Consider the following 12,580-nt stretch of genomic DNA (forward strand, 5'->3'; position numbering starts at 1 on the left):
TTTTGGTATCTTTCTTGCTCTGAAGTTTGAAAACCTCTTTCTGTAAGTCCTTTGTGTTTCATTGTGAAGTGTCTGCAGCTGTGACCAGGATAATGCTTAGATCTGTTTCCAAGCTCAGAGGTGTTTCTGGTGTGGCTGAGCAGCAGGGTACTCTGAGGGGAGACTTCTTTCACAGAGTATGAGTCTCAGGAGACGTGTGTGCATGTGTGTGTGTGTGTGTGTGTGTGTGTGTGTGTGTGTAATGGCAGAATGGTTTTGCATTTGGTGTGTAAATGTGACTTGAAAATGACATCAGTTTGTAATTCTTACGTCGATCCCTATCTAGAAAGCCAAGAGTGAGAGGTATTGCCAGGCGACTGAAAACACTCAATGGCTGCTTTTTTTCTTCTAGGAATTTCGTATGACCTGAGTCAGATGAGACTTTGCAATGGTTTCTGAGATAGGAAGTTTTATATTTTGCAGTTACTTACAGGTTGTTTTAATGAGGAAGGTTATTTAACTTTCGTCATTATTCTTTCTTGTTGAAAGCAAGAAAAAAAGGTAACCAGAAAACAAAATAATTCAAGTCCTTTATTCCCCTCATGTGTCTAAACAGGGCATTTAGAAGTACATTAGTTGCCAAGGAAAATAATTTATCAACAGTCTTATCTCAATATATTTTTAGTACTGATATTATGGAACTATATTTTTCACAGATTAAATCTCATTGTTTGTGGATAATTTATTACTCTGAGCAATACAGTAACAACTGCAGCACTTCTGTCATGAGAAACATGTCTAGTATTATTTGCAAATACATACTGCTGGCATTTTGTCAGACTAAGTAAATGCATTTTCAAAGCTAACCATCCTGGGAAAGAAGTAGGGCAGTTAGAGTCAAAAAATGCCTGCTTTGTTTCAAGCTGTACCTGGAAACTGTTAGGAGGAAAAGCTTGTGGAAGAGACCTTCTTCATCTTCTTCCACCATCTCCCCCAGTATCAGACTTAAGGAGAACCTTGTAGTTCAGTTAGAAGTTGGTCTCTTGAATGGGAAGGACATGCTTGAATTGCACCTCCTGGTCCTGAGGCATTGCTTCAGGGTGATGTTCCATCATTGAGGACAGACAAACCCCTTAGCTCTCTGCCTGGACAACAGCAGCACCAGGAGATTTTGGTGGGAAAGGTCACAAAGCATAAAGCCAACAGCAATATTTTCTACTGTTTAATACTGTAAAACTAGACTCAGCTCATTTTCAGAAACAATTTTTCATGGCAGATTGAAAGTGTGGTAAAGTCTAGCCTGTTCTTAGCTTATGGTAGATACAGTGCTACAGTTGTTGGCTTGAAGGTAGAGAACCCATGGGCTCGCAAGGATGTGGACCATTTGACACAGTCACACAGATTGTTTCATTGTCTCAGCAAATCCTAGTGCATTTGAAATATAAAGTAATTTATATGTATGCTTTTAAATAGTTACACTTTGTACCACATGGATATCATACTCGGCTTCCAAGTTTTCATCCAGTGTTTTATATACCTCATATTGCTGTGTGTGTGTGTGTATTTCTATTTTGTTACTAAATTCTATAACTAAATCTAATTAATATCATTTTTTTTATTATTACAGGATTTTAACTAAATATATAGGAAGGTACTGCTTATGACAGTAGTTTTAGGGGTTTGGGATTTTTTCTCCTTTCAAAAAATTACAGTGAAATACATTCAGCTCCACTTTATATAGTTTAAAATAAGTACTTTAACTGCTTGAGTCGAGTTTCATTTGTTATTCTGGGTGTTGCAAAAATCAGAAGATATCTCACAATATATATTTTTTATATATTTATAAATTGAGCTAATGAGTTGAAAAAAAAATAGAGGGACAAATCAATTCCATCATACCATTTCATTCCAGGTTGAAATTTACTGAGATTTCTTTTCCCCCAGACCATTGCTTTTAGTTAAGTTATCACTGATATGCAGGATAGCTTGGATTGTTTTATATGTATTTACTTGAGGTCCGTTTGTTTTTAGGTTCACCAAAAATCTGTCACCTGACAAGATCAACCTGAGCACGTTAAAGGGGGAAGGTCAGCTGACCAATTTAGAGCTGGATCAAGAGGTACTCCAGAACATGCTGGATCTTCCAACATGGCTGGCTATAAACAAGGTGTTTTGCAATAAAGCATCCATTAGGGTGAGTGTTTTGTTGTGCTGGAACAGTAATTAGCCAAATCTTTCTTCTTTTCGTCTCCGTAAACTTTCAAGCAACTTTGTATTAGTAGGAAATGATGATAAGTGCTTGATAAAATTTTAAAGAACAAAAATTTTATCAGCAATTATATCTTCATTATTTTTGTTTCTCATGCGATGACAAAAAATACATCTGAAATAATGAAAATAAGAGCGATTATTTTTAATTTTCTTTTTTCTTTCTGAGTAGAATTCATTCCTGAATGTTTGAAAATGAGGTAGAAGTAAAATTTGTATTTGTCCATGGTAATTAGTCTATCATAATTATTTATTATTCTCTTTCTTGTGTGTTCTCCCTCCACTCATCTTCATTTATTGCTTTCTCTCTTGTTCTGTTCCCATTTCCAAAAATACCTTTCTGAGGGATTCTGGTCTCTGTGGGAAATGTGGTAAACACAGTAAATCTAGTAGATACAGTGTTTTTGGTCATTGTGGCTGCTAATAATTGAAACAATGTACGTCTTCTGTACCACATTTTACAAATGTGGCATTAAGCGATGAAGGATGGCTTGTTCTTGACTGAAGGTACAGTATGGTCAAACATTAGCACATCTGTAGTCTCTTGGTGGGCATTGTTTATGGTGTTTTGGTGTTCTTTCTTTGTTTTTTTTCCACTATGGCAGCTTGTCCTGATTTTTCTGAATGTGAATTTGGTGTTTTCTTGTAGGCATCCAATCAGTTGTAGATCAACAAAGGAAATGTAGATTTTCTTTCCTCTTAAAGGAAAGAATGTATAAGGCAGTGATGCTTTTTCTGATGCTTGTCAACTCACTGTTAAAGCTTTATTCCTCTGTTTTTCTGCTCAGTGATAAGTAGATTCTGAAGTTACAAGTTTTTAACACCTAGTGTGCACGTAAAGTTCCCATATAGTATGATCAGATGAACTTAATATTTTGAAAGTAATATTATGCTAAGTTCAGAAGTTGGAAATATAATTTGTGTGCCTAAAACACATTCTGTGTGATTTATTTTACTGTATTTTTAATATTTAATTTGCTTTAGAATAGTGTTTTCTCTTGCAGATACCATGGACAAAATTGAAAACACATCCCATCTCTTTGGTGAGCTCTGAAATAAATTCTGAAATGTACTCTAGCAGTATCTATATCAAATATTTATATAGTTCTCTTGATGTGATTCTAGAAATAACTAACATTAACTGGCTTTTACTGTGTCCTCTGGGTAGCAGCAGATCAAGGTTAATGTTTTCCTTGGTAGGTTTGTTCTCTTAATCTGTGGCTTAGTGAAATCACTGTAATGTTTTACCATTAGCTCATTTTAGTCATTATATGTTCATTTGGGTTTACCTGAAGGATAGTTATTTGTCCAAGTAACCCCTTTTACAAGTTCCTGCCTTTCTTTTGGAGCTGTCTTTTCTGGGGCTTTTCAGTTCTACATCTGTACTTTACACAGTGATCTCAGCTATAGCAGTTTTGACATACATAGCATTTATAGGGTTTTTGTAACTGCCTAGGGTTCAGTCTGGATATAAATAGGAGGTAAAATGTGTAAGTAGGACACAACAACAATTAGAAGTCATGTTAATTCTTGCATTTTTTTCCTTTGTTCTTTATTTTTAAATATAGTAACAGTTCGGGCAGCAGCAGAAGTAATTTATTTGATATCTTTCTCAATTGCATTTGCTTAAGAGTGAATATTCCTTTAGCTGTCATGTTTCCCAGTCTTGCGATGAATGTGCTTGTAATTCCTTCATTCTGAATCAGACTTGGGAGAGACATGTTGTTTTAAATAATTGATGCATTTGCTAGTGACCCAGTTGGAATGTACTGATGTCTGTACTGCTTCTTCCTGACACCCAGAACTTTAAGTCTGGTAGTGCTGAGGTGGGATGATTCAACCTCTTGGCTGTGAGATGCAGCTGCCAAATTAGGAAATCGGTTTAAGTTGTGCTATTCTTAAACATGACACGCTTTGACCTAAGGTAGCAAGGCACTGTTTGCTTTGCTCCTGTTGAACTTACATTAGCACTCTTTGAGGCTAAGGTAACTCTGAAGGTAACCTTTTTACATAAAGGTTTGCTTGAACAAGTGTGTTAAATAGGTAACAAAAGTTTACTATTCAATGGTAGATTGTACAACAGCCTTTTTGATTTCTAAAGGAAAGTGAATTCAGTGGCCTAAGTGCCAAACCTCAGCCCTTCATTACATCACTGAACTTCTGCTGTTTTGGCAGGGGCAGGGAAGGGGGATATTTTTGCTGCTGAGAGTTGAATTAAATTGGAATAGCATCCTCTGTTAGACAGCTTATTGGGTAACTAGAATGAACTTGACTAGCCAAAGGGCCTTTCACTGAGCTGAGTTGGCCTGAGAATCAACCTGTTAACATAGTGGCACATGTACTGTTATCTTTGTTCACAACCCAGTTCTGGTTTTACATAATAAACAAGATTGTTTTGAGGAGTCATTTTGGGCCCCAAGGATGATCTGCAGCAGTTTTTCCTCTATCCAAGTACAGTAGTTGCTAGTGAGAAAAAACATAGGTCTGCATCCAGGTATTCTTTAGCTCTTTTTCTGTATTGTACAATCTCCTTGAATCACTGTCCTTCTGTTCTGTGCACTAGTCATGTAATAAAATGAATTCTTAAAAGAGTGGTCAAACATCCAGAACTGTTAGGATAGCTAGGAGAATTCTTGGCTTCCCCCTACCATCCTCAAACTAAAGAATTGGTTTTTTTGGTTTGTTTTTTTTTGTTTTTTTTTTTTGTTTGTTTGTTTGTTTTTCTGGTTGGTTGGTTGGTTTTGGTTTTTTTTTGTTGTTGTTTGTTTTTCTCTGTTGTTTTCAAGGCAAGAAAATAATTGAGACAGCTAAAAAAATTACTTTAAAATATCCAAATTTACTGTTGACAGCTGTTGCTTCCCTTTAAGCATCAAAACAGAGTGAAGTATAAATAAATCCAGACTAGACAGTTCATAAATTTTTTGGTTGTAGACAGGTTTTCATGGACAAGAATAGCACAGAAAAATGAGGAGCAAGCAGATCATAGCAACAGGCATGATTAACACAACATGAAAATAATCTAGTAGCTAAGGCAGGTTGAATAATTAAAAATCTAAAATTGAGGACAAAGGGGTTTTTGGTGTTTGTCCGACCTAAGAGCATAAATGGGGGAATTCAGAAAGTGTGGTAGAAAGTTATAATTAGACAGGGAAAAAAAATCTTAACTGCTGTGCTTTGAATCATCTTGCATGAAGTATTTCATTGAGAGAATAGCCATATGGAAAGAAAATTCAGATAACTACACATTAAAGCATGTGCATTTTGAAATGAGATTTTTGAAAATGCATGTGTTGGAAAAATAATATTCAGGGATCAAGAATTTCATGATACAGTGTTTCATGACTCAGTGTTTCATGGAAACACTGGGAATGTATGTTAGAACTCACAAAATTTTTAAAAATATAAAAAAGTCTAAAAAAAGATAATTCTAGTGCATTACAAAAGTTTCTGGAAAAATTGACATGGTAGAAAATGTTTTATGTATGTGTCATAAAAAGTTCTCAAGTGACCTTTTTTGTTTGGATTTTTGTTCTTCATATGTCAGCTATTTACTTTGTTACCTCTAAGGTCTCTCTGTTTTGTTTTGTTTTGTTTCTCAAGTCCTTGGATAAAGTTGTAATGGAAATGAGCACATGTGAAGAGCCACGTGCCCCTAATGGACCCTCTCCTATAGCAACTGCATCTGGGCAGAGGTCAGTGATGGTACTTATATCATGGTACTAACTGGTCAAAAAAGGTTTGGAATTATATAAAACAGATTGACTGCAAATTTTCAGAAGTATATATGGTTGCAGCTTGCCATTCCCATCTCCTCCAAAATTTTCTTTTATTGCCTGTGTGAAGTAATGTAGTGATGATGGAGCTATCCAGACCCAAGCCTGGAGAGAACATGTGAACTAGGTATGGAGCCTGCAAGGTATGTTTCGTAGGGGTGCAGCCACCATGTCAGATATTTACTGAGTTTAATTGATTCTGAGTTTCATAAAGGTGAATGATATCTTGCCTTCATCTTTTTTGTAAAATGCATATAATGCTCATGTGGGTTTTAAAGTTTTTTCTTCTTTATTTGTTTTGTCTTAAGAGTTTTAAGGGTTGTTTGTTAATGCAGTGTTTTAAAGTTCTATTTCTTTAATTTTGTCAGCTGATTCTTACTGAGAGATTTCATGCACACTGTGTAGTCCAAAACTTAAGTAAGAGAGTACAACATTACATCAGTGATTTTTGTCTCTCTAAGCCCCAATCATTTCCTTTACATGGACTCAAAACATTTTTTCTGTGGTCACAGAGACCTATATACAGAGAAATAAATTTGACTGTACAGTTTTTTTTCTTGCTGTAACTTCTGTGCAATGCATAGAAGTAGTTCATGGGCCTCTGTGTCTCCTGAGGTACAACTTGAAAACCACTGTCATAGAGATTTTGTGTAGAAAGGAATGACAAACCACACAAGTGGTTTTTTTTAAAACAGCAGAAAAAACCCTAAGAAAACAAAAGGGTGTAAATTTTTAGATGTTACAATAATATTTAATATACAATTTTCCATACACTAATCTAATACATTCAGAACATACAAGATTTTCATTTAAAAATTATTTGCAACAGCTTAATCTCTTTTAATACTGGGATACATGTTGATTTGCTGTAGAACTGTAACCACCATTTAGGATGCCTTTCTTTATGGAATGAAATAAAGCAAATACTTTATGCTATTTTGAATATATGAAAGTTATTATTTTTAATGGACAGAATAATTTGGCTTATAGACATAAATAGACTGGAATTGTCAAGTAATTAATTTTACATTAATTACTCCTTATGTATGCATAAAGAAGAGTATGCTTTTTGCATAATAGTGTAGACTGCTTTTTTATGTATATATAATAGCATATAATACATACATCCATATAATGTAACATGGAAAGATTGCATTAACTGTTATACTTTGTGTAGATTGATCCTGGTCAAATATATGTTCTTTAACTATGTAGAGATGAGGCTCACAGAGTGAAAATTGTTGTAAACTACATCAAGTAGATTGAGCAAAAGTTGCTATCTTTAGAATACGTTAGTAACTTTATTTATTTTAACATCTGTTTCATAAGTTATTTAGTCTGTTTAATTTTGTGCCCTTTCACTCGGTTAATATTTAATATGTTGGCATTTCACTTTTTAGTGAATATGGATTTGCTGAAAAAGTGGTAGAAGGCATTTCAGTTTCTGTGAACTCCATTGTAATAAGGATTGGTGCAAAAGCCTTTAATGCTTCATTTGAACTTTCCCAGCTGAGAATATATAGTGTAAATGCAAACTGGGAACATGCTGACCTTAGATTTACCAGAATACAAGAAGCTCAACGTGGAGAGGTAAATAATACCTTTTACTAACATTTTTTCCCTTGTTTTTTTGTGGTAAAGGAGAAAGTTGAATTGCAGCCTTCTACAGGGTAGAGAACATGCCATGACTGGGAATGGAGACATTCTGTGCTCAGTAATTTCAGTTGTCCTCTAGGAATGCAAATATGTAAAAATGGTGTGTGTGAGTCACATCAAATGGCCAACGTGGATGCTTAGGCAAGAACAAAGACTGGGGCAAGCAGGTGTATGGTTTCCCTCTTACATTCTCCAATTATGTGACTATTCTGAAATGCACACTGAGCCAGACTTGGAGAATACTGAAAGAACAGAGAACGATGTATTAAATATGGAAGGATAAGAAGTTGTGCTGGTTTTGTTATTGTTGTTGTCATTAGTAGTAGTAGTAGTAGCAGTAATAATAACAAGAACAACAAGAATCACATTTTAAAAGTTTTAACTGGTTATTTATTTGCTTGTGAGGATTTGCCTGGTAAGGATTTTCTTTTTCTAATACAGTTTAAAATGAAATTTAGTTAAGTTCTTGTGCAATTATTTTATTGGAATACCTGAGTCATATGTATATATAAAAAAGTAATAGCAGTAAAGTGTATATGTTTCTATTGCCCCAGAGAATAGCACTTTCCCACTTCTTTTGCCTTTTCCCAGCTAACCAAATTTAAATGTATACTGAGTGCAAGGTTGATTCTAAATATTGTATTCAGGGAGACTTATTTTAGCATCATACATCTGGCTGGCTTACTCCACAGTTATGGAGTCTGGTAGTTGATTTTTATGTAGGAAGAGAAACCCCAAGAGAACATCAGTTAAAAATACCACAGAATTAAGAAGCTGAAAACTATTTTTCTAAGAGTCTTCCTTTCCTGCAGATGATGTGTAGGCTTATGCTCCCATGTTAATGAAGTCTGAACGGGAAGAATTAAAGTTTGACTAGATGGAGTTTTATATTGGCAGATTTTTTGATTTTGTGGCTTTTAGGAAGAATTTGATTCTGCACAGTTGACCTGTACACAACAGAGCTTTCCTTGGGAGAGTGTTCCTTTTAGTGCAATTAATACCAGAAACAAATTTTGAGAAATTAGTGAATGATTTGTTAGCAGCAAATTGTAGCTACATTCTTAATGAAATAAGGAATCTCCTTAGAATATTTTTAGAAGTTTTTGATCACGCTGCATCTTCTGTATGAGGAGGATCGGTGCTCTGCTTTTCTGCAAATAGTGTTTCAGGATGCTTTGCACTACACTTTCCATCTTGCTCACTTGACAGAGTGTACCTCCTGCAAGGTCATTGAGTCCAACTATTGACCAAACGTTACTGTGCCCGCTAAACCATGGCAATAAGTACCATGTTCAGTCATTTCTCAAAACTCTCCAGGGATGATGACTCTACCACTTCCCTAAGCAGCCCGTTCCAATGCTTAACCACCCTTATAGTGAATAAATTCTTCTATCTCAACGTCCCCTGGTGCATTTCCTCTTGTCCTGTTGCTAGTCATGTCTCCTGCCTGGGAGAAAAGACCAATCCCTGTCTTTCTGCAGTCTCCCCTCAGGCAGTTGTAGAGAGCAATAAGTCAGAGTCACCTCTGAGCCTCCTTCTCTCCAGGCTAAACACAACTATCTTCCTCAGATGCTCCTCATAAGACTTGTGCTCCAGACCCTTCACCTTCTCTGGACACGCTCCAGCCACCTCCCTGTCTGTACTGAAGTGAGGGGCCCAGATCTGAACAATCACTCTGCCCCAGCCTGTGGTGCTGCCTGTGGTTGTTGGGACCTAAGTGCAGGACCTGGCACTTGGCCTTGTTGAACATCATGAAATTGCCCTTGGCCCATCGATCCAAACTGTCCAAATCCCTCTTCAGTGCCTTCCAACCCTCCAGCAGATCAGCATTCTCCCAGCTTAGTGTTGTCTGTGAACTTACTGAGGGAACTTGATCCTGTTATCCAAATCATGTAGGAAGGAGTTTTAGGTAAACTAGAATAACTGTTTTTCCCCATTGATGTCTGGTTCATTTGATGTTCTCCATGATGTTCCTGCTAGACAGTAATTTTTCCATATTTGATTGTCAGTATCCAGCTGTGCTTGATGCTCTTGTATCATCATTCTAACATTTGCTTGCTGTGTCTTCTAGAAATCCATGTAGTGGATTCAGAATTTGTGGGGTCTACATGGCATGTAGTGTGTTCAATGTTTAACTTTCTCTGTTAATTGAAATAAAACACCCAAAAAAACCCTCTCCTGTCCTGTAGCTTTGATTCCCTTCCTTCCCTGCTCTTTTCTTATTTAACATTTTGAAGCTAAATGACAGAATCATTTTTTTTCTCCTCTCCCAAAAGCAGCCTAGTATGCAGTAGTTGCGACCTTTATTTTCTTCTGAATATTTTAAATGCTGCTTGTTACCTCAGCCTGCTTGGAAGTAGCTTAATGTTTCTGTGACAAGCAAGGTGAGGGCTTCCAGCTTTAGGTGGAGTAAGAAGTGAGTCGTATTTGTTGTGTTTGTATGGCTCATGTGAGTTTGTGTGTAGATATATAGAGGTGTATACATACACATGCACAGGATTAGGTGCAAGTAACTGTTGTATGACATCAAGATGTTTTTCTTTTTTTTTATGTCTTTAAAGGTTTTGACTTTTAAAGAAATCAACTGGCAGATGATCAGAATAGAAGCTGATGCAATCCAGAGTTCTAAGCATGAAATCATGAGTGCTCCAGTTCGACTGATTACTAACCAATCAAAAATCAGGGTCACGCTTAAAAGAAGGGTAAACTTGAAAAGTTTGATGTCTTATTTTAATTTTTAATTTGTAACTCATGCTCTTAATGCATACATGCACATAGTAAAGATTTTAAATTTAGGCCATATTGAATGTAGAATTCCCTGAACTAAAATTATAATCACATGTGACTGGTAAGACTGTAGAGTTTACAAGAAATACTGCAGGCAGGTTTTAAAAATGAAGACCTTATACAGTTCCTATTAATAAAGTGGTTTAGTCTGCAGAGCTTTGTTTATGATGATGCTTGTTCTTTTATCTCTCTAGATTCAGGTAGTATTTACACTACTTACATTCAGAGAAATACAGCAGTTTAATATCTGGTGTATGCCAAATACATAGAGTGAGACATAAATATACTGTGTCTTAGGTACTTCTTAGTTAATGAGAGGAATAAAGTTTAAAATAAAAAATGTTTGTTACTGCTTTTTGCATGCAGCTTTTTTTTCACCCCATGCATTTAATATAAAAAAATATAAGTTCTTAGTTCAACTTCTTTAAATGCATATTTTACAGTTAAAAGACTGTAATGTTGTGGCATCCAAACTGGTTCTGATTCTGGATGATTTGCTATGGGTTTTGACTGATTCCCAATTGAAAGCCATGGTGCAGTATGCCAAATCTCTTAGTGAAGCCATAGAGAAATCAGCAGAACAGAGGAAAAGCTTGGCTTCTGAAACAGCCCAGGTATGACAATTGATTGTCTCGCTGTATCATTATCAGGTGCTCTACAATACAACACAGTGTGGTTAGTTGTATTAATTTATTTTAGAGAATGTTCAGTTACTCATTTTCATTTAGCTGTGTATCTTAAATTACACTGGGAATGAATCGTAGTTTAAAATAGTCTTTATTTTGCAAGATTTTGTGTATGATGTTAACTGCAGAAAATAAAAGAAGTTTTATTTCTTTATCCATGTGTAGAGTATTTATACTTCTATATTTACTTAACTCTTTATTGACTGTTACGTAAATTTGTTCTCCAAATATTTTCTGGTTATGAATTTAAATAATTAAGACACATTAAGGTAATGTGTGGGTGATGTGTTTACTATAATAATTGAAAGTGCTTCTCCAGTTTGTTCTCGTGGTACTGAAAAATTAGCTTTTATTCAGAGCTTACCTTCATGCACCTCTCATTGGAATATATAGTGAAAATCAGTTCTACTTTAAGTATATTTCTGCTGGCATATCTGTGCTGTTGATGCTGCATGTAAATCTTGGTGTTCTTCAGCACATAGAGCAGGCTAGACCAATTGGGCTTTGTGAGTGTTGAGAGGAGGCACCTCTTCTTGTCTGTGAAGAGGTAGGACAAGTACACTGATAGAAGACAAGTGCTATAAAATAAAACATGATTGATTACTGAGTACAGTCAGTTGTAGAGAATCTCTTAGAGTAAAGCCAGTGTACTGTAACAGGGAGTTCAGTTCTTGTGCTGGCCCTGATGCCCTATGCTGGGGTGTGAAGGTTTAGCCACAGCAATCTAATGGTTACCTGCTCTTGAGCAGGGAGGTTCTGATCCTTCAGTGCCCTGTACTTGCATCTCATCTCTTCTCTGACACCGACTCATGTTTGACCCTATTGTGATGTAGCTTGAGGAGCAAACTTGGCAGAAAGAAACCCGCTGTTGGTTTAGTTCCCTGAGCAGCTTGCAACAAAATTTACAAAAAATACCAGTGCTGCGAGTGACAGGAATGTAAGGAAAAGTGAGGAACAGGGAAAATGGGGGGTGCACTGGCACTGTGGTCCAGTGCACACATCCATTAGCTCAACTTAGCTTTATTCTAAAACAGTACACTTAAATCTTAGTAATGATCCAAGGGGGAATGCATGTCATGCAGATTTTTCCTTGTTTCAAATGCCTGTTTTGTGTAAGTAGACAGACATTTATGCTTTAAAGAAACAATAAACATTATAAATGTATGTGATTGTCTAAATACTTTTTTCAGAACTCGGCCCCTGCCTCCAGCTCCCAGCAGGTGAAAGCGCATCAGACAACAGCAGCACCTGATCAAAACGATGCAATAGTAAAATTATTTAATGATTTTGATGTTAAGGAAACTTCTTATCATTTAGTAATTTCCCACTTGGACCTACATATATGTGATGATATCCATTCTAAAGAAAAAGGTAATTTTTTTTTAAAATAGCATGTCTATGAATCATAATCATCTTTAGGGGAGACATTTT

General features: G+C 36.0%; 1 protein-coding gene across 1 annotated transcript in view; it reads left to right on the top strand.

Annotated features, from left to right (window-relative positions):
• BLTP3B (bridge-like lipid transfer protein family member 3B) overlaps nt 1–12,580 on the top strand; it is a 41,196-nt gene that overhangs the window by 6,870 nt on the left and 21,746 nt on the right. The window contains exons 2-8 of the mRNA XM_062492531.1: nt 2,011–2,173; nt 3,252–3,290; nt 5,848–5,939; nt 7,421–7,610; nt 10,238–10,378; nt 10,907–11,077; nt 12,340–12,520. Coding sequence (XP_062348515.1) covers nt 2,011–2,173; nt 3,252–3,290; nt 5,848–5,939; nt 7,421–7,610; nt 10,238–10,378; nt 10,907–11,077; nt 12,340–12,520 — 977 coding nt within the window. The remainder of the gene's footprint in view (nt 1–2,010; nt 2,174–3,251; nt 3,291–5,847; nt 5,940–7,420; nt 7,611–10,237; nt 10,379–10,906; nt 11,078–12,339; nt 12,521–12,580) is intronic.

The sequence above is a fragment of the Cinclus cinclus genome, chromosome 4 (assembly GCF_963662255.1).
Source record: "Cinclus cinclus chromosome 4, bCinCin1.1, whole genome shotgun sequence".
Taxonomy (NCBI): Eukaryota; Metazoa; Chordata; class Aves; order Passeriformes; family Cinclidae; genus Cinclus; species Cinclus cinclus.